Below are 19,816 nucleotides of genomic sequence, written 5' to 3'. Positions count from 1 at the left end.
TGCCGTACTGGCGGTTTCATCCATACTGACTCCACAGACTTTCAAACTCTGTGATATGCCAAAAGTGCTGCGAAAAGTGAGAAAATCATTAACCAATGATATCCTGTTAACTAAACATATATCGCTCTCACCAGGAGTGGTTTTATCTCTAAAGACAAGGTAGGTAGCAAAAGCTAACTAAATGATTGAGCTTGCTAGTTTAGCATAGCTAGTTAGCTACTATAGTTGTTGCTGGCTTAGCTAACTATCTTAGCTAGCTTGTTATCCAAACTAAGATGAATATAAAGTTTACCTGACAACATGATTTGGTCTGTTTGACTTTGTGCATATTACATGTACATATAGCTAGCTATTTCGAGATATATGTGTAACAATTTCAGTTAAATATCCTTGCTAGCTAACCTCTCTCTAACTAAACGTCTCAAGTTGTTTATCAAACCAGGTTAGCGCGTCGTCAATTATCTTACTAACACTAGATAGTTGGTTAGCTAGTTAGCCATAGCTAGTTTAGCAGCTAGCCAGATAGGTTAGTTATGCTAGCTGGTTGGTTGGTTGTTGATGTTGCAAGGGATCCGAACAGTCAGAGGTTTAACACTTTTGTTACTTTAACAACATTTTATCAATTACATTTTATTGTCTACCGTTAGTCAAGGCAAGTAGTCTGCGTATTGAATGTCTTAGGCGCAAGTCTTGTTTGAGTTGTCCAAGTTACAAATTATTCATTCTGTACAGGTGGAAGCCATTCATTTACGAAAAGTAAACAAGAGTCCTGTGTCGGCGGCCTATCTGAAAGCTGTCTCCTTTTTTATATATATAGCTATATATTTGTCCTTTTATAAGCGTTGCTATGGAGGAGGTCACTAGGCTAGTGTCAGCAGGCGATTGCCTGAAGATCTGGGATTCGACCACCATGACAGTGGTGGAACAGTTGAACCCGCACAGTGCCGTTCACCCCCTGACACAAGTGTGCTGGAGTAGTAGTAGTATCCTTGAGAGCAGCTTTTTAATCGTGTTTGAACGCATGGAAGGCTTTTCTTTGAGATACTGAAAAAATGTAGCACCACCTTCACAAAATGCAACTGATTCACTGTAGGTTTTTCAATTAGAAATGTTGTTAAAGCATTTTTTCCAATTGAATCATCTCACTGGTTTTCTGTTAGAAACAACACTTAACTTAAAAGTGCATTAGTGACTTGACCAGTTTTGAAATCTGTAGTACTATTTTATGATGTGCCTTGACAACAATCAGATCAGTACATTGTCAGTGCCAGCAGTACAGGTGACAAGTTGGTTGTGACAAGCCTGAAGTCCTCACCAGTGCCAGTGATGGAGCTTGCAGAAGGGGTCAGTTAACAAACTATACTATAGCAATCAGCATTTACAATAACTCGTATCTCACAGCATTCTTACCTGTGCAATATGTGGGGTTTCATTTTTAGAAGAAACAAACGCGGGTTGCACTGAACTCAACATCTCAGTTCCTGGTCAGTGGAGGTCTGGATAGCACAGTAAATATCTGGGACCTGAAAACAAAAAGATTACATCGTAGCCTCAAGGTGCCTCACTATTCTGTGACTTCTTAAAGTGAATTATGTAAATATTCAACTTCTCACATGTAAGAATTTATATAATGTGATTTTTGAAGTGTGCATCTTAAGCACCTTTCAAAACATCCTAACCCTGACATCAGAAAATCTAAGTCTGTTCCTTACTCATTTCCATATATTTTGCCTCTCATCAGGACCATAAGGAAGAAGTGACATGTGTATCCTTCAATGGTGGTGACAGCTATATAGCATCTGGTTCCACCAGTGGAGATATCATCCTTCATAACATTACTACCAATCTGTCCAGCAAACCCTTCGGCCATGGGCCAAATGAGGTGAGTGTGCCCCATTCCAGTAAAGCATGAGATCCCTGTGAGGTCATTTGAATATAGACAGTAATTACATGGATATACAGAAGTAAATAGGTGTTTTCTCTTTGTAGCCTGTCCATGACCTGAAGTATTCGCTGATAAAGCGCTCTCTGTTGGGGAGTGTATCAGATAGTGGTTCTGTGGTGCTGTGGGATACCAACACACAGAAGGAGCAGCACACGTTTGAGGGAGCGCATAAAGCTCCTGCCTCAGGCCTGGCCTTCTCCCCAGCCAACGACCTGCTCTTCATCACAGTGGGATTGGATAAGAAGATTGTCTGTTATGATACTTCCAGCAAAATGTAAGAGTGGGTGTATGTGTAGTTTTAGATGATGCGATACATGTTGTACCTTAGACCTTTTGTAAATCTTTTACAAATTTGAATATACTTACTGATTTAAGACCATATATTGATTGATTGTGTTTTGTGCAATTCTTGCAGTATTTTCAGGAGTAAGCAGGTTGAGTCCCCCCTCACAGCAGTGGACTTTACTCCAGATGGAGCAGGGCTAGTAGTGGGCTCCACCCAGGGCAGGATCTACCTGTATGACCTGCGTAATCTGAGTGCTCCTATTAGAACCACCATAGCTCACAAAACGTCAGTCACCTGCATCCGCTTTCAGCACTCCAACACCAGGCTAAAGGTATTGCATTGTGTCCAAAAAAACCCATCCTGCTTTGTAATGTACACTAAATCCACATTTCCACATCCCAGTATCTATAAAGCCCTTCTTCCTCAGACAAGTAAAACAGTGTCCAGCAAGACATCCTCGCTGCAGTCCAGCAAGAGAACCTCTGTGAAGCTTGGACCAAATCCTCTGAGTGGCCCTCCAACCCACAGCTCTACAGTGGCCCCTGGCCTGCCTGCCCCTGAACACCAGCCACTGGAGCGAGCAGATGGGCAGGCCCAGAACCCAGGTGAGGTTCTGTTCGCCTGGAGCTCTTTATCTACTGCACAGCTAAATTCAGCTCTTCAGTACTGATTTTATTATTTTTGGTGGGTCTGTGTACCTGTTTCTGTCAATTTGCATTTGACAATATGTAACTTTTGCTTTCTTCTTTGTCATTTTGAAATGAACCCTAAATTCATAATATGCCCAGTAATCTCCTTCAGTCTGCAAGATGGCCTTCAAATATAGCCTCTAGTCCTCATGCAGGACCTTAGTTAAAAGGTGTTATGCTGGAGTACTGATTCTGCTGCCGTGTTCCTTGTGTGTGTAGTCAGTGGTGGGGCGGCAGAGGTGTCTTCCAGGGAGGCTGAGGGCCAGCACAGCGTGGACAAGTTCAGCACTGTGGGCCGAAACAGCCTCAGCCTGGACATCTTTTCTCCTGTCACTGAGGGTATACACTACCTCTGTAGTGATTTTGGAATGATGTTTAAAACATTTTGTACTGTTGTTTCTGTTTTTGTCGCTACTAGCTTTTGTTTGTTTGTTTGGCTTTGTAATAGTTTTTTTTTTCCCCTTATCCCCTGCCCCCCTCTTATATATTTCATCTGTACCCAGGTTTCAAAATGCATGCTTTCAGTGGTGATACTCCAACTTCCAGAAATGGTCTGTACTTTCTCAGATATAGTATGCATATAAAATAGAGTATTAAAATGCTTGTAATATTTACATCAAGTACACTCTTTCAATATAACTTGTCATTAAGGCTCAGTCATGAATGCATTTCATCATGGCTTGTGGAGAAACTGTAGCCTTGATGGTTTGTCTTGCCACTAGGTGGTAGTACCGATGTGTTCTTCAGAGAAGCTGAGGGTCAGCACAGTTCAGACAGATACAGGGTAGGCCGGAACAGCCTGGACATTTTCTCTCCTGTCCGAGATGGTGAGAGTATTCTTCCTCTTATCTTCATTTGCTGTTTATACTCGTTATTCAAAATATAAATTTACTACCCACTTTATTAAAAACATACTCTGTACTTAGTTATTAGGGATGTCTAATATGTGGACTTTATTAGAATTCAGTTAAAGATTATAGGTTATATATTGCCTTGCCATCTATTGTCACCCATCCTCTAGCCTATTGTGTTCAGTTTCTGACCACAGGACCACTACATGATCGATGTCATTTGGGTGGTGGACCATTCTCAATACAGCAGTGGCCCTGACCTGGTAGTGGCATTGTAGTGGGTCCTTTGTTGGAGTACACCAGGAACAGCAGTGTTACACGTGTTGATGTCATGTTGGGTTAAGAGTGGTCTACCACTGATGAAGAGTTGGACGATGGCAAACGTAATGTGCATAACAACAGATGAGCACTAGACTCTTAACTATATCTAATTACCTTTTTAATAAATCTTTCAATTGAAGTGGGTGGTGAGTTTATATTTTTGTTATAACAGGAAGGCTTAGTTTCATAAATATTCTATTTTTTTAATTACAACGTATCCAGTTTAGTGTCTGACATCTTATAAATGGCTTTCTAGATTACAAAGGTCAAAGACTCAGTGATGCCTCAGTTGGAAAGAAAGGTGAGTTTTCATTTCCCACCTCAGTAATTTCAGCACTTTAACAAAGCAGTTTGTTATTAAAGGGTATTTAATTATATAAACTACATGTATACAAGTATTTCCTTATTTGTCTGTCTGTAATGCTAGATTTAGACTTCCTACCTCAGTACCATGGCTCAGCCCAGCGTAAGAACCCCCTGGGCACGCCTGGCAGCCGCTGCTACAGTCCACTGTCTGCTGTCCACACTCCCCCTGCAATCAAAGAAGAGGAGCCAGTAACCACATCACCTACACATTCAGACAGGCAGAGCAGCACAATGGTCAGTCACACTGTTTTAAAAAAAAAAAGCAACAAAAAAAAAAACACAAACAAAACTCTGCAATAATATCACCTCAGCAAGCAGCAAGAATATGCTTTGTAGCTTTAGTTTATAGTTTTTGCTTGTTGTCAAATGATTCCAGAATTGAGGTTTATGAACATTTTTGGACAGGTGAAGAACAGTGGTCCCAGGCAGGACATCATGACCACACCCCCTACTTCTCAGAGTACACGCATCCAATCAGTGCCTCCCTTCAACACCCCTGAGCCTAGTCAGCGGCAAGAAGTGCCAACCCAGCTCACTTATGATTCACCAGTGAATGGCAGCCAGCCCACAGCAGCACCAGGTATGTGAAAAGGTTGCTGGAGAGATTTGATTGCATTTAAGTGATGTTTCCTTTAAACATAGCTGTATGTTCCCAACTTATGCAGCAGCAGCTGGTGCTTCTGCTGCTGGAAGTAGTGGAGCTCCACTCACTTCTGTCCAGATGAATTTTGTACGCAACATGATCCATGAAGCACTAGAGGACTTCAGGTGAGAGATTTCTAAATTTAATAAGAATGGTAACAAGCAGCAAAAGCACATTACTAAAGATGCTACAGCTTATTTAACTTGACGCTGACCGATTGCTGAACAAATTTCACCTTGCCTTTTGTCACCACCAACCCTTCATTATGTTAATTTTTGTTATCTCTTCCAGGGACACCTGCCATAGAGACATTATCAATCTCCAAGTAGAAATGGTGAGACAATTCTACATTCAACTGGTAGGTGTCACCTGCAACTCAAGTTGCCTTATTTATTTCCTTACCTTTTTTTCTTCCTATCAATCCTTTGATTTGTAAGGCCCTGTAATATGACTACTGTTCTCTTGCAGAATGAGATCCATGGGCTCATTGAGAGGTACTCTGTCAATGACTCTCTTGTAGAGGAGATTGAGAAGCTGAAGGAGGAAAACAAACGACTCAGATCCAACTACTAAGAAGCAGATGGATCTCCACTTTTTACATGGGTAGAGAAAGATCTCCCACAGCGCTTGAAGTAAGGGTTTGTCCTGAAGTCTCTGGGGGCACTACCCCATCGATCTAGGTGGAGGAATGATGGGGAGAAATTCATACCTGGCTGCTGCTGTGTGAACTATGCTCTTGTCCCCTCAGGTCAGGAGAGGCATCTTGTTTTGTATTTGTCACACCAGTGCATATTTTTAAGGTTACTGTGGGATTTTTCTAATATTCCTGTGCCTTCAGAAAGAGAGAAATGTGCTAGATAATTTCTCTCCATTTGTGCAGTTTTTTTGCATATCTTTAAAATAGAAAAATTGTAATAAAATATTATGATACACAGGGCTTACATTTATGAATGCTGTGTGGTGACAAAATTTGACATTCTTCCATTCCAACCATTGGATGAGTGTGCTCTAGGTTATGCATTTGTATTTCATTATTTTGTAAGCCTATGACCAAACCAGTGGATTGTACACACTGGTTATTTTGCTTGTCAGCAGTTAGAATACAGACAATTCAGACATAAATCACACAAACAAGTGTGTTTTTTAAGTGACTTATCATGGTAATAGCTGAAAAAAGCAAACAAATTACTAACTCAAAAATATTCCTGTTTATAATCAACTTTTGTAATAGGCCCTTTAGCAGTTTTTCCTAAATAAATTATTGCATTAAACCTCTACATTTGACTGAATTAAATTTATGGAATTTGGCAGTTTCTTGTATTTACAAGTTTTACAATGCAATTATCATTATATCTACAGCATGGAATCTAATTTTTAATGGTGTCAATTCAATTAATTTCTATTTAGTGTAGAAAATTAACATACTTGGAATGGAAATATACAGTTAATGCATGATTATTTCTAGCTTAATGTTTTAAATTGTATGCAAAAATGGTGGTACTGTCCTTTCTTCAACAGGGCAGCAAGGCCCAATTTTGTTTTGGTTAACGGTCTGCATACATTTTGCATCAGGGTTTTGCCTGGGTTTCTACATGTAAATGTCACTGCTTGGTAATGCAGCCAGAAACTGACTACTGACAAAGGCCTGAGGAGTACACAAGCTATATAGCACTTGAGCTGCAGCCTGTAACTTCTCTTCCAAGGCATTTGTGAGAGTGCAAGTCCAGTGTTTAAACACAGATCATATGAGTAATGAGCCAGAACAGTAGAAATATGACATCTTTAGTGACGGGTGCCATTTCTTGGTCAGGAGAAGCCAAAAGAGGGTTGTGCTCAAGAACAGGCATGTATTGACCCAGAACAGATTAACTCCATTGTAGCCAATTCCACCATTAGACAGGAAGAGACACCATTTCATTTCTAATAAATTAACCTCAACTAGGCTAGACTATCAGGGGCCCCAGTTCTCAGCTATCTAGAACACCTGTACTCAGACCTGTAGGCCAGTATATACTGCTGTTCTCTCCATTGACCAACTATGTGCAAATGAACAACTGTTCTTCATGAGTCTGTTGCTGGTAGTTGCCGTGAAGTTCCTGTAGTATAAAACATAAGAACCTGCAGTCTAATGGTGGAAAAGGTTAAAAAGGAGTTATTAAAACAAAGATGCAAGTACTGTAACTTTACAATATTTAAATACCAACATTGCCATGCAGCAAGTTCATATTATGGATTTTAATCTTTTTGACCGAATACAAACTAAACAGCATTACAACCTGAGATGCTAAACTGCTCTATAAAAATTGTATTTATTAGACACAAAAAAACAATGGCAGATAAATCTCAACAGTGAACCCGGACTAGCCTAAAAATATATGCTTTGAGATTTGTTTAAAAAAAAAAAAAAAAATTCAATATTTAAAACACTCATTTCATAGTTCATACATTACATAAATATATAGGCTTTTTTTGAAGAGTCCTTTCACATGCATGGGTAGCAAATGATGAGTCACAGAGGCCAGCATGTGTGAGGTAGAGAGTGAGTCCCGAGATGAAATGCGTCAAGTGCACTCTGACACATCTGACCTACAGATAGGACAGGTGGCATTCTCCTGAGAATCAAGCAATGAAAAGGCATGTTACACTATAGCACAGTATGGGGGGGGGGGGGGGGGGGGTGATTTAGTTCAGAAAATGTATCACAGTGACTCACTTTTAACCAACGGTCAATGCATTTAACATGGTAGTCATGGAGACATGGAAGTATTCTTAACTTCTCCCTTTCTTTGTAGCTACAGAAACATATTTGACAGCTATATGAGAGAGAAAGGAGGAAACATTACAGAATTAGATATTACAAATAAGTAGAAATGAAAAAGGGTATTACAATGAGGAAAATAAATATTTCTGTTCCAAAGACTCACTCAGTCTTCCCCGCATTGTTCGCAGGGTCATAAGCTTTTGTAGGGAGTCTCTCAATCTCCCCTTTACTAAGAGTGTTCTTGGCCACCACAGCTCCCTGGTTCTCTTCAAATGCTAGAAGTGCCTATAACCAAAACCACAGAAAACATCTTAGATTTTAATTTTAAAAAATAATAAAAAATTTAAACATCAATTAATTAAAAAAAGGGAAATGTGAGGGCCACAACATATTTAACAACTTATACCTCATAGTTATTCCCCTGGCTGTCATCAAACAGTTCCAAAGGCAAATGGGGAGTGTGTCTGTGGCGCGTACCGCGAGGGCGGCCTGCCTGGGGGAGTCGCATACGCCTGCCTGGTCAGTCATAACACAGCATTAGCACAGAAACACCTTTGGAAATGCACAATTCACTAATCTTCTCAAATAGACTCAGCAATTAAGCATTAAGTACACCATATCTGTGAAACAGAAAAGCAACTCACTGGATTGGCCCTGAAATATGGCCTGCTGCAGCTCTGCAAATTCAGTGGCTCTGTGGGAGAATGATGCAGAGTTCACCATGGAGGTCCAGGGTGAGATCCAGCCCAAACCCACATAGGAATCAAACTAAAGGGGAAGATGTAAACAAGACCAAAGCATCACTTTTAATAGTCACTGACATTAACCTCACACGGTATATGCTTTGACTGAGTAAAAAAAGCAAAGAATTCTGCGCTTCTAGCTACAAACCGGGTGGTTTTGGGACTGTCTGTTGGACGCTGTAACCGCCAATCTCTGCTCCTGCTGCAGCTGCTCCTCTCTGTCAAACTGCTCCTGCAGAACACATGGAGTTAATGAGAAAAGCAATACGAACCAGGAGTAAAAAACACTTCAGGTTCAAGCTACATTATATGCCCTTTCCAACACCTGCAACATCTTCAGTATTCATCAAACAATAACAGATTTATGATTTAGCGCATGAGGGGTCTTAAACCAAGAAATGATTAGATAGCTAGATAGATAGCTAGATAGATAAGTGCTGTTCTTGGCCTTCAGGACTTGCCACCCTATTATAGAGCTTCAAGCCTTTTCACTCATCTCACCAGAAATTTCAGAGAATCTCTGAGTACTTCTGATGATGCAACATGCGCTCCTTAATGATGCAACATGAGCTCCTTAATGACTGAAGTAATCAGGGGAGCAACTCCTACCTGAAGCCTTCTGGCAAATGCCTCATCTTCATCCATTTGAATGGAGCGAACCATGGCTTCAACTACCACGGCATCATCCTCATCCTCAACTATGATTATCTCCTCCTGTATTTGACAGGCAGGAGGATTTACAGATATGTTTCTTCTTTCTGTCTCTGCACAAGACACAGAGCAAATCTTATTACAACATGACTGTACTAAATGTACTAAATCTCTCAAACAAAAAGGAGTAGCCATGGGGATGTCCATCATGCTAGAAATTCTGTTTGGCCATTCTTGTACACAAATGGTTCACACCTGCATCTTGCAAGCACCTTTCTTCCTCTGCTCCAAGCAAATGTGCTGCTGATGCACATCCAGAAGACCTAGCACAAGTTCTAGTAGATGTTCTTTTAGATTTCTGTTCCTTACTCCTAATGCCAAGTGCTTTTTGCAATGAGGCACAACCACGTGGAGACATCTCGCTCAAGCCATTTCGAGCAGCGGTGGCTACTAGCGCTGTGTGTCGAGGAGCTCTAGCAGAAGTTGAGGGCTCAGAACAGGAGGTAGAGGTGGAGGGTGGTGGACGTGGAGACTCCAACCACGTTAAGTCAGAAGGTAGGAGAGACGAGGCAGGCACAAATCCAACTCTTTCTGCTGCTCTGTTCATATGCTGAGGAGTTTCCCTGCAAGCGTCCTGCAGCCTCCGTCGCTTCACTGTCCTCTGAGAGACTGGAGTTGTGTGAAGGTATCCTGGAATCTTGACCCCTGGCTCTGATCTTTTGCTGTCTGGACCACAATGTGTGCTCTAAGAATAAAAGCAAAATGAAAAGAAAATTGAGATATTTTTAGTTGCTAAAATGTCTCTACAGTAGATGCAGAACTTTAGATTTTAGATGAAAGCTGTTCATACCACTTTGTGATCATCAGCTTTTTGAGAACTCCGTTTTCTTCTAAAAGCAAAGGGGCTGCAAAGCAGAAGCACAGATTTCTAACAGATATAATTATGAAGTAGCAGTCAGTATCTAAGGTTATTCTGTCTTGACCTAAGACACAAACACCTTGACTAGGGTTGAGACGAGAAAGTGTTCCACATCTTGGATATATAGTCCACAATTAAGATCAAATGAAACAAAAACAACACCCCTAGTACTATCTGGGTATCCTTAATAAATCAATTATGGTAGATTAGGGAGACCATGAGAACAAAGCTATAATGCTTTTTCAGACTTCGAAAGCGCTGCCCTCCGTTGAGACATTTTTGCACCCTATAAATGTATTGTACCATAGTAACTTTTTTTTTTTTCTCAACAAATTGTCCACTCAGTAATACCTTGGAGTTTCAGGAACAAGCATAGAAGAAACGTCATGAGAGGCTCCTCCATCATCAAAGGGAAGATCGCTATCATTCAGCAGGCAAGCATTATTCAGAGATTCCTCCGTTTCCTGTTCATCCAAACTTCGGAAAGGACCGCTGCTAGGCCTGGAGTCTTCCAGTGTGCTATCCATAGCCAGCTACTGGTTATTGTGTACTACACTCTGGCGGTGTCTTATAGACAAGAAGAAAAACGGGAAGACAAAATAAACATCCTGCTAGATACCAATTACTGTTGGAACTTAATCACTGCACTCTTGATGACTAAGTACATAGGCTCGCGCTTCTAGTGAGCAGGCTAGTTCGCTATCGTTACAATAAGAGTACAGTGAAGATTTTCGAAGATTTTTTTCAATCATATTGACTGAGTTTAGCAGCTACATAGCTACCGCCATCACACTACGTTAAGCACAATCTGAAATTACTGATTCTAGCTATATTACGCCAGATTACCCTACCGATGCTGTTTCCTTAGATTAGCTGCTACCTAGCTACCAAATACACCATCCCTATTCTGGCGAACTTGTGTTACGCCTGTTTCCAGTTATTCGGACGACAACAAACTGTGTCTCAATTCCGCTTACTGTGTACAAACAAGTTCTAACTAAAGTACTTTTAGTTACTTACTTAAATCAGTGGCCAATTTTACTCGCTAACTATGGAGAGCGAAGGCGCCATACAATAATTTTCTAAGAGCGCTTCCGTAGCATCATTTCCGGCGACGCACGCTTTTCCATGTTTTTTGAACTCGAATTATCTTTACAAAATCAGACGAAATATTCCGGAAAGACCTCTACATTACAAATTCGGGGTTTATCGACAATTTTATTATTAACGCTTGCTTTCATTATACACTATATTACGTTCATGTACCTTAAACCCACTTTCGAAATTTTATAATTGGTAGACAGCCACCTGACGTAGTAGTCAGTCACCTTATTCCATTTATCAAAGGAATCTCACTACATTACCTGTTTACAAAATCGTCTTTGGATGGAAGAGGATTTTCATCAGAATAGTGACAATAACGTAGTGGCATGGTAGCAAGTGTGTTGCGTTGATATTAAGGTATTTGGAATAGCCTACTGCTGGAGTTTTTGTGTGTCACTACTGAACTGAGTGGTCCCAATATCAAAATGATGAATCCAGCACTGATGAAATATAGATTACACCTGCAAACTGTAAATTGTTTCTAACAAACTGGCTCATGAGTGTATGTCCATGATAGTTTAAACTCAATCTTTTTTACCAGGACTTTCAGCACCAGTTCTCATCAACCGCCTTGTAGTTTTAATGTTTCGTTTCTTAAGCAACTCATCAGCTAATTATCAGTCCTGGCATTAGTTAGGTTATGTGCGATAGTTTACGGGAAACTGGACACTATGTTGGGAAGTGGGTTCCCAAGACTGGATTTTAAACCCACTGCCACTGAATGTGGGTTATATTAAGACAAAATCCATTTATTTCAACTCTAAATTATAAATTGGACAGGAGTCTGTCTCATCAGTGTTTCTGTATGTGGGCACAGGTGTTCTTAAACTGTAAAGGTAGGCCACACATTATTTTAAAATTAGAATACCAAAGTACGAGTATTACAGATATCCTGCCTCAGGAAATTTTTCTTGCATATATTTACAAGGCCCAACCTGCAATGAAGAAGCTATGACCCTATGACAAATCAATTAAAATATCTAAATATAACATTGTTTATTCGAAGATGACATGGACTATATACAGAATTTTAATAAATAGGAACACTATAAAGTCGTTTGCCTCTCTCCAAACAAATGTCCTTGTCTGTTATACTAACTGTTATAAACAATGCGGGACAGGATGAGCATTAAAGGTATTGCAGATCATTGGACTGTCCAGTGTCACCTACACTTCAAAGAGCATGGACTGGAGGGACTTCCGTACAGTGGCCATCTCCTGTTGTTGCTATGAAATTAGCAAAACAACACAATTAGCATTGTTTAACAAAAAGAAAGAATGTATAATTCACACTAGACATGTCAGCAATATGTAAGGGTAGTTTATATGACTGTCCATCTGATCCACACTGCTTCTGACAGAGTTCCGTTCCATAAGCAGAAGTATCATTTGTTTTAATTAGAAATATACTGCCTGGCCAAAAAAAGGTCACCACCTGGATTTAACTAAGCAAATAGGTAAGAGCCTCCCATTTGATAATTACTGCATGGGTGATTATGTTTCAGCTGGCAACAAGTTATTTAACCCTAACTGATGGAGTGAGTAGCTTCTCATTTGTTAAACAACCATGTCAAAAGACACATCCTGTGGTCATGGAAAAGATGTTTCTGAAAGGTCAAATTATTGGTATGCATCAAGCAGAGAAAACATCTAAGATTGCTGAAACTACTAAAATCGGGTTAAGAACTGTCCAACGCATTATTAAAAAGTAGAAGGACAGTGGAGAAACATCATCTTTGAGGAAGGAATGTAGTCGGAAAAAAATCTTGAATGATCGTGATCAGCGATCACAAACGTGTGGTGAAATCAAATCGTAGAAAAACAACAGTAGAACTTAGGGATATGTTTAATAGTGATAGTGAGAGCATTTCCACATGCACAATGCGAAGGGAACTCAAGGGATTGGGACTAAACAGCCATGTAGCCTTAAGAAAACCACTTGTCAGTGAGGCTAACAGGCAAAAATGGCTTCAATTTGCTAGGGAGCATAAAGATTGGACTCTGTAGCAATGGAAGAAGGTTATGTGGTCTGATGAGTCCAGATTTACTCTGTTCCAGACTGATTGGCGCATCAGGGTAAGAAGAGAGGCGGCTGAAGTGATGCACCCATCATGCCTCGTGCCTACTGTACAAGCCTGTGGGGGCGTTGCTATGATCTGGGGTTGCTGCAGTTGGTCAGGTCTAGGTTCAGCAACTTATGTGCCCAAAGAATGAGGTCAGCTGACTACCTGAATATACTGATAGAATTATAGTTTACAACAATGTAGTCAGAGCAATTTCAGTGTCATAATTACTAGCCCTAACAGGGATTAAACTATTGTGGCTTTAGACACAATAAACAAGAATGTGCTGTTTGTCCATGCTCACATGCATTTTAAACCGAGCTGTTAATCTGTAGTCTGATTATAGCTGTCCTCTTTGGAACATCCCAATGTTCCACCGAAACTCCTGTGTTTGCCTTGGCATAAAAATGTAGTGACTAGTCTAAAATCATATTGGAAATGAGCCAAGAGCCACAACAAGAAAGAGAAAGTGCCATTATTCTATTAATACAGTGTGCAACTTCTAGAATGTTGTGATGTGAGTTTAATTGATCTGTATAGTTATGTACTTGCATGAAAGTAAAAAAAAAAAAAAAGCACTTGGTGCCTAAAAACATAGCCAGACAGATGGGAGCATGTGGTTATGGACTGAATCATTGGTTACAAATAAATTAATCCTGTGAGATGGACAGCCAAAATATGCTTTTGGTGGATTAGCCATAAGGCCTAAGAAAAATAACAAAATTGTGTGAATGCACCTACTGTGTCCATCATTATCTTTTTCTGCAGCAGGGCCATCTCCTTTTTCAGCTCCATCTGTGCTCCCTGTAGGAAAGCCTCATGGCTCTTCTCCATTTCTTCCATCTTCTGTAGAAAATAATGAGGACACAAAAATTTGTAGCCTGTATATAACAGGAATCTTGAAAGAAAAATGAAATGTATGGCAGGATCAAATGTGATTTGAATGCTTTGAGATGTTTTCAGATGTATTCCTATACATTTTCTCAAACAACATGAATTTATGATGCATTAACCTAAAGTACATACAATTTATTTATATTCCATGTTTTGCATTCACCATATATGGACAATAAGAACTCCTAGGACCTTTAGAGGAATACCAGAAAAACAAAACAATATCCAGTGTTAGGCCAGCTATAGTGAAATGCATATGGAACAAGTTATCTTACAGTATCTAACCTTGATAAACTGCTCATACAGCTCCTTAATGGTTTTCAGTTTTTGGCTTTGCACAACTCGAGCTTGTTGAAAGAGCTTTTGCTGCTGTCTAAACAAGTTCTGCAGAGGTAAAAAGGAGTTAAAGCACAGTCATTTGTTTTATTTTTTTCCAATGAGCATTTCTACTCCAGAATGTCATGAGTCATGTTGCAATTCATACCAGTAGCATAATCCTATACCCAGAAACTACAAGAAAACATCTATTTTGCAAGCAAATAATAATTCATGAATGCAAGACTGGAACTGTACTGGGGAAACAAATGAAGTTAATATTCAGCTCAACTGCTGTTAATGTTGTTAACTTTCACTACATGCTTAGCAGCACCAACATTCAGTTTCTCCTCTTGCTCCTCAGACTTCTGAACATCACTCTCCCATTGCTGCAGCACTGAGAACACCTGCTGGGAGTACTCGTGTGTCAGCTTCTGCCTGTAATGGGAAAATATTTAAATATTCAAATAGTCTTTAATTCCAAATGTATGCAGGTGTGAAGCAGCATAGGATGAGTTAGACCGAGCACATTTACCTCTGGTTATGCTGTGTTTTCCACAGCTGCTCTAATTTCAGGCTGCTACCTTTCAGAGAGCTTTTGGTGAAAGTTTCTAAGCGTTTCTTCTTGGCTTGCATTGCTTTGCTGATGTCAGCTATGCAATTAAGTATGTAATATAGGAAGAAAATCTCAAGAGTTTAACAAATTCACTGAAAGACAGTTGCTTAAAATAGCAGAAAGTAAGATTCCTTACTTGAGCTTGCTGGTTTATAAGTGGAATTCCCTTACCTCCAAACCTTTCCAACATTGTCTGAACTTCACTGCTGTGAAAAACAAGTTCTGTTTATCAGCCAGTTCTCATCCAAATAATTACCCATATTTCCACAGTACAAATATGTAACTTACCCCACACCTGCACTCAGGTCATCTTCCTCAAATGAACTTGCAGATCTTTTCTTTGCTAACTTGTCAACAGCAGAAGTTTCTAACAATGCATTTATACAAGTCAGTAATTATTATAGTTCATAAGGTTTATACAGTTAATATAACTATTATCATCATATAAATATCTGGGTTATGTTTTACAATAAGTTTCTTTAAGTAATATTACTTACCACTTTCATTAACACTAACAAATTATTAACCATTAATAAACCCCAATTAACACAGTAACGTAACAAATTATTACCACCATTATTTGATCATCATCTTGCTGCAGGCACAGTGAGCTTCTTGTAAATCACATCATTGGCCTTTTTAAGAAACAACGAGCGAAATGCAGTGACCTAGCTACATAAACGATCACTGCCTTCGCAACAGGACAGTGATTTGTTGTTGGCTCATTGTGGTTTATTAATCCTGAAGTTCAGTATTAATGTTAATGATAACATTAACATTATAATAATGATAATTAAACACTTATTAATAATAGCAGCTTGCCACTCATGTAGAGCATTTATCTATAAAAACTGATATTTTACAAACAGCAGCTAAATTGAGCATTAAGCATTGTTAAATGTCCTTCATGAAATTGAAGTTATACAACCTTCTCCAGTTTCCTCATCAGAACCGCAAAGTCCTTTCTTTTCCTCCCGTATATTAAAGTCAAAAGCACGCAGATCTGTGGAATCTTCTGTCTGCTTGGTCTTCTTGCTCTGTTTTCTTCCCGTTGATGCCATTTTCCTAAAGAAAATAAAATGAAAAGTGGAGAGCTAGGATAGCTAAGTTAGCATTAGCTATTTAATTCAATCTTGGCCAACTATAAAACCTAGGTTAGCTATCTTAATCGAACTTAAATATTCTGTCAACATGTAAAGTTAGGCAAAAGATATTATAAGCTCCTTATTGCCCATTTAAAATAAAGCTCGTAATTTCAGATGGCACACTAGCTAGTTACACCAAACATCTCGTTGTGTAACGTTTAGTCAGCTAACGTTAGATTAACTAACCTAGCTAGGTTCACTTCCATGCTTTGATTGAACTGTTGCTAGGATAGTTAGCTAGCAACCCAGTACATCTTCTCTAAATAGCGTATATTTGGCTTACACGTAAGAATAGCTTCCAACTTTACAAGGGCATTCGCCTGGCAAGTAATCAGTTAGCTAGTTCTAAACTTTTTGTAATTTTATTTCTAGATAACTAGCCAGCTAAATAGTTGGTCAATTTTTACTGACAAATTATTTCCTTTCAGCTAGCTACGTCAGCTGTGGCAACGAATGATTCGCGCCACAACCTAAAGCGCGAGAGGAAATAGCCGACGATAGAATCTGCACTTTTTTGCATCTTATATATGGAATATTGTTATGAACAATAACCCGTTAACAAGCCATTATGTATTTAGATCAAACTGCTAGTTAATTGTGTCTATCTGCGTACACTCAGCCATTGGGCATGTACACCTTAATGGTAATATGCTCTTTTGCAAACACATTTGGGGGGGGGGGGGGGGTAGGAAAAACAATGTATGTAAATAATCATGTTTATTTTATTTTTTTTACTACTCATCTTTGTTATACACAGTACTATGAACAACAACAACAACAACATAACCACTAAACAAAATAATACAAAAACAAAACAAAATTACAACATTCAAGAGTCTCAGTTGCAGGATAATGCAAGTGATATCATGACAGATAATGTAAAAGATATTAAATATTCATGATATTTGATGTTAAACATCAAACTTCTCCTCACATATAATATGTCCATTTTCTTCATAATCTTCTCGTGTGACTACCATTTCTTCAAAGTCTGGGTTTTCTGCTAGAAGCTTTCCTCCTTCCCATGCGTAGCAGATGGGACTGAAACGTGAAGAAAACTTGTACGTGAAAGAAAATAAAGCACTTAGCAATTAATCACTCATTTTCTCAGGTCTGTTTTATGAGCTTACTTTTGTGGCTGTAATACAGAAACTTGGAATTCCGTAGGGGCAAGGGCACGGACATCTTTATACACACGATCCCTAAATCCTGGGAACAAGGTATTGCCACCTGTCAGGATGATGTTCTTGAAGAAGTGGGGCTGCATTTCTGCATAAGGAACAAAAACCAAAATTGCTGGGTTGTTAGTTACTGTGTGATTCCCTATGGCATCCATAGTACGTGTTGTATCCCTCGCCTACCTTCAGGCATTTTATTGATGGAGTTTACTATTGCTTCTGGTAGGCCCATTTCCTGGATGCCAATATCTGCTGGGTGGAAAAGCATCTCTGGAACAGCAAACCTCTCATTGGTGAGTCGCAGAATCTGCTCCCCAGTCTTATACTTCCCTGTGAAATTCATCTCTTCTCTAGGCTACAGAGAATAAAATTAGTTCCAAAACATGGGAAATTAGTTTTCACAATTAGGCTTGAATAAGAAAAAGAAGTGAAAACTATTATAGGGCAAGCTATCATTTGTTTTAATTGACAGCTTGAGGACCATGCAAAGATCTGAAGTATAGTATGTAAAATGTGTGTATTTCGTCTTTCACACCTTACAGAAGCCCTTTTTGATGGCGCTAAAATCTGGTAGCACATAGTCTCTCATAACCAGGTTTTCTTCCCCTTTCAACCTGTGCAAAAAAAGGAAGTGAAACTAAAATCAAGATTATTTTAAATGACTTGGACTAATTTTCTAGAAATTTGTGATAAGTGATTATTTCCTATATCATGCACCAGGCAAATATAATAAATTATTCAATCTCACTGAGCAATCCCCATATCTTTGTAGAAGTCCTGTGATACATAGCACACATCCTCCTTGACCTGGTTGATCACATATGTCTCATCCATCACATGTAGCTGCCTTCAAGGGAAATATAAAACATCAGGCCCAATTCAATTGATCCAATACTACTAAATATGCAGGAACAGGTAAACAAGCTTTATCACTTTTAGCTACAGTTCAGATCCGCCATTTGACTTATTCTGTCATAAAACTCATAATACACATATTAAACTGTAAGGATGGTCATTGGAATCATTCTAATACATTATGACAAGGATCTTACCTGTATGAAATGATCTCTTTTAAGTGGTTGGTGAGAAGTTTTCCACCTACATTTATCCTGCAGAACCAAAAGTAAAGTATGAATGACAAAGCCCAACAAGTGATCTTGAAAATGTTTCTAATTTAAGTATGACAATGAACACCCAACCTGCAGATACCATCCTTCATCTTCCTTCCTCTACAGTAAGGGACGATGTCTGTGAAGGAGAAGCCACTATCCACCACAATGCAGCACAACTCTGAATTGTTCTCCTGGAAGTATCTGTGTGCACTCAGAGATCCACCTGAAATATGATACATTGTGTACACAATCATTTGTGGGAAAATTTTTATTTTTCCTTACAGAATGACAGTTTGTTTACAGTACTCAGGTTCTTAAACTTTGAGAAAGCACACATAACAGAACTCACCATTGATTCTCAGAGCTGCCTGAAACTGGTATTCCTCAAATAGAATTTCATTCATCGATTCTTGAATTGAGGTGAAGTTGAAGTATGGCTCTGTTATTACTATGCTGGTATCAGCAAAGTCCACCTGTAACCATGTGTAGTGAAAACGATTTATATAAGAGATATTTCAAATTGAAGTCTTCTTAACACTAATGTATTGCTCATAGCTTATGCCGCACAATTCTATTTCAGTGTAAGCTGTGTGTACCTTAAACATTTCCTTTCCAAACAGATGATCCCATACTTTACGTTGCACATCCCAGTTAACAAGATAACCCTGAATACACACAGAAAATTAGAGACCGTAGAAAATATTTTGAAAAGCAAACGCTTGTTGTGCGACCATCTAGCTACCTTTTGAAATGGAAGAATATAGAATAGTCCAGATGGATCTTTAATTTCATCTAGTTGATTGGCAGTGAAAGTTTTAAGCCTCAGCGTCTTTGAACGGAACTGGCAATTCGGAATAACACTGGAAAAAACATGAAAATATCACCAATACTAAACAAACATTAATCTGTATTATCTAGCTAGCTAATATACAGAAAATTTCCCAACCTGACTTTTTCATGGCTATATCCAATTTTGGCCGTGTAAGCACCGTTGTCTAGAACGAGAGTTGTCATTTCCAGCAATTATACATTAAATGACAAAGTCGATCAGTAAGAACAGTTATTCCAAATGTGAGAACGCAGTCATTTATTTGAAAAGTAATCTTTAGTGGTAACACTTTCGTTGTATTTTGGAATTGCTCCTGAGCTTCCCTCTTCATGTGCTTCAAAATAGCTCTTCTTCTCCCGGTCAAATCCAACTTTAGAAACATTGT

At 39.1% G+C, this 19,816-nt stretch overlaps 4 protein-coding genes across 6 annotated transcripts; 1 reads left to right on the top strand and 3 right to left on the bottom strand.

The window, feature by feature from the left end:
* The first annotated feature begins 8 nt into the window (after nucleotides 1-8).
* nedd1 (NEDD1 gamma-tubulin ring complex targeting factor) lies at nucleotides 9-6,378 on the top strand. Of its 3 annotated transcripts, none has more exons than XM_027013907.3 (17): nucleotides 9-159; nucleotides 818-983; nucleotides 1,250-1,344; nucleotides 1,440-1,556; nucleotides 1,742-1,882; nucleotides 1,990-2,219; nucleotides 2,361-2,562; nucleotides 2,659-2,836; nucleotides 3,140-3,259; nucleotides 3,424-3,471; nucleotides 3,643-3,747; nucleotides 4,349-4,393; nucleotides 4,520-4,692; nucleotides 4,864-5,038; nucleotides 5,124-5,226; nucleotides 5,393-5,459; nucleotides 5,570-6,378. In XM_027013907.3, exons 2-17 carry the CDS (start codon nucleotides 848-850, stop codon nucleotides 5,672-5,674), a joined length of 2,040 nt encoding a protein of 679 aa, XP_026869708.2. In that variant the 5' UTR covers nucleotides 9-159; nucleotides 818-847; the 3' UTR covers nucleotides 5,675-6,378. The 3 variants fall into 3 exon arrangements, with proteins under 3 accessions (XP_026869708.2, XP_026869707.2, XP_026869706.2); XM_027013906.3 differs by having other exon boundaries at nucleotides 10-159; nucleotides 733-983; XM_027013905.3 differs by having other exon boundaries at nucleotides 26-159; nucleotides 841-983.
* Nucleotides 6,379-7,306: 928 nt separating this feature from the next.
* Nucleotides 7,307-11,303, bottom strand: si:ch211-59o9.10 (uncharacterized). Its single transcript, XM_027013891.3, has 11 exons — nucleotides 11,196-11,303; nucleotides 10,527-10,742; nucleotides 10,107-10,161; nucleotides 9,512-10,001; nucleotides 9,215-9,369; nucleotides 8,754-8,837; nucleotides 8,507-8,630; nucleotides 8,269-8,378; nucleotides 8,026-8,147; nucleotides 7,815-7,914; nucleotides 7,307-7,713 (listed from the first exon to the last, which is right to left on the bottom strand). The coding sequence occupies exons 2-11, from the start codon at nucleotides 10,700-10,702 to the stop codon at nucleotides 7,663-7,665; spliced, it is 1,467 nt and encodes a 488-aa protein (XP_026869692.2). The 5' UTR covers nucleotides 10,703-10,742; nucleotides 11,196-11,303; the 3' UTR covers nucleotides 7,307-7,662.
* Nucleotides 11,304-11,432: 129 nt separating this feature from the next.
* On the bottom strand, nucleotides 11,433-16,758 carry sycp3 (synaptonemal complex protein 3). Its single transcript, XM_027013849.3, has 9 exons — nucleotides 16,596-16,758; nucleotides 16,096-16,232; nucleotides 15,456-15,534; nucleotides 15,339-15,373; nucleotides 15,087-15,204; nucleotides 14,890-14,989; nucleotides 14,522-14,620; nucleotides 14,084-14,188; nucleotides 11,433-12,506 (listed from the first exon to the last, which is right to left on the bottom strand). The coding sequence occupies exons 2-9, from the start codon at nucleotides 16,226-16,228 to the stop codon at nucleotides 12,447-12,449; spliced, it is 729 nt and encodes a 242-aa protein (XP_026869650.1). The 5' UTR covers nucleotides 16,229-16,232; nucleotides 16,596-16,758; the 3' UTR covers nucleotides 11,433-12,446.
* A 258-nt stretch (nucleotides 16,759-17,016) lies between these two features.
* On the bottom strand, nucleotides 17,017-19,779 carry actr6 (actin related protein 6). Its single transcript, XM_027013886.3, has 11 exons — nucleotides 19,549-19,779; nucleotides 19,345-19,462; nucleotides 19,199-19,267; nucleotides 18,952-19,075; nucleotides 18,690-18,825; nucleotides 18,543-18,599; nucleotides 18,239-18,337; nucleotides 18,026-18,104; nucleotides 17,674-17,845; nucleotides 17,443-17,581; nucleotides 17,017-17,353 (listed from the first exon to the last, which is right to left on the bottom strand). The coding sequence occupies exons 1-11, from the start codon at nucleotides 19,614-19,616 to the stop codon at nucleotides 17,224-17,226; spliced, it is 1,191 nt and encodes a 396-aa protein (XP_026869687.3). The 5' UTR covers nucleotides 19,617-19,779; the 3' UTR covers nucleotides 17,017-17,223.
* Between the last annotated feature and the right edge of the window lie 37 nt (nucleotides 19,780-19,816).

Source organism: Electrophorus electricus, chromosome 16, assembly GCF_041902795.1.
Source record: "Electrophorus electricus isolate QZ-2024a chromosome 16, ASM4190279v1, whole genome shotgun sequence".
Lineage (NCBI taxonomy): Eukaryota > Metazoa > Chordata > Actinopteri > Gymnotiformes > Gymnotidae > Electrophorus > Electrophorus electricus.
Note: the sequence above shows the minus strand (reverse complement) of the source record. Positions and strands in the feature narration are given on the sequence as shown.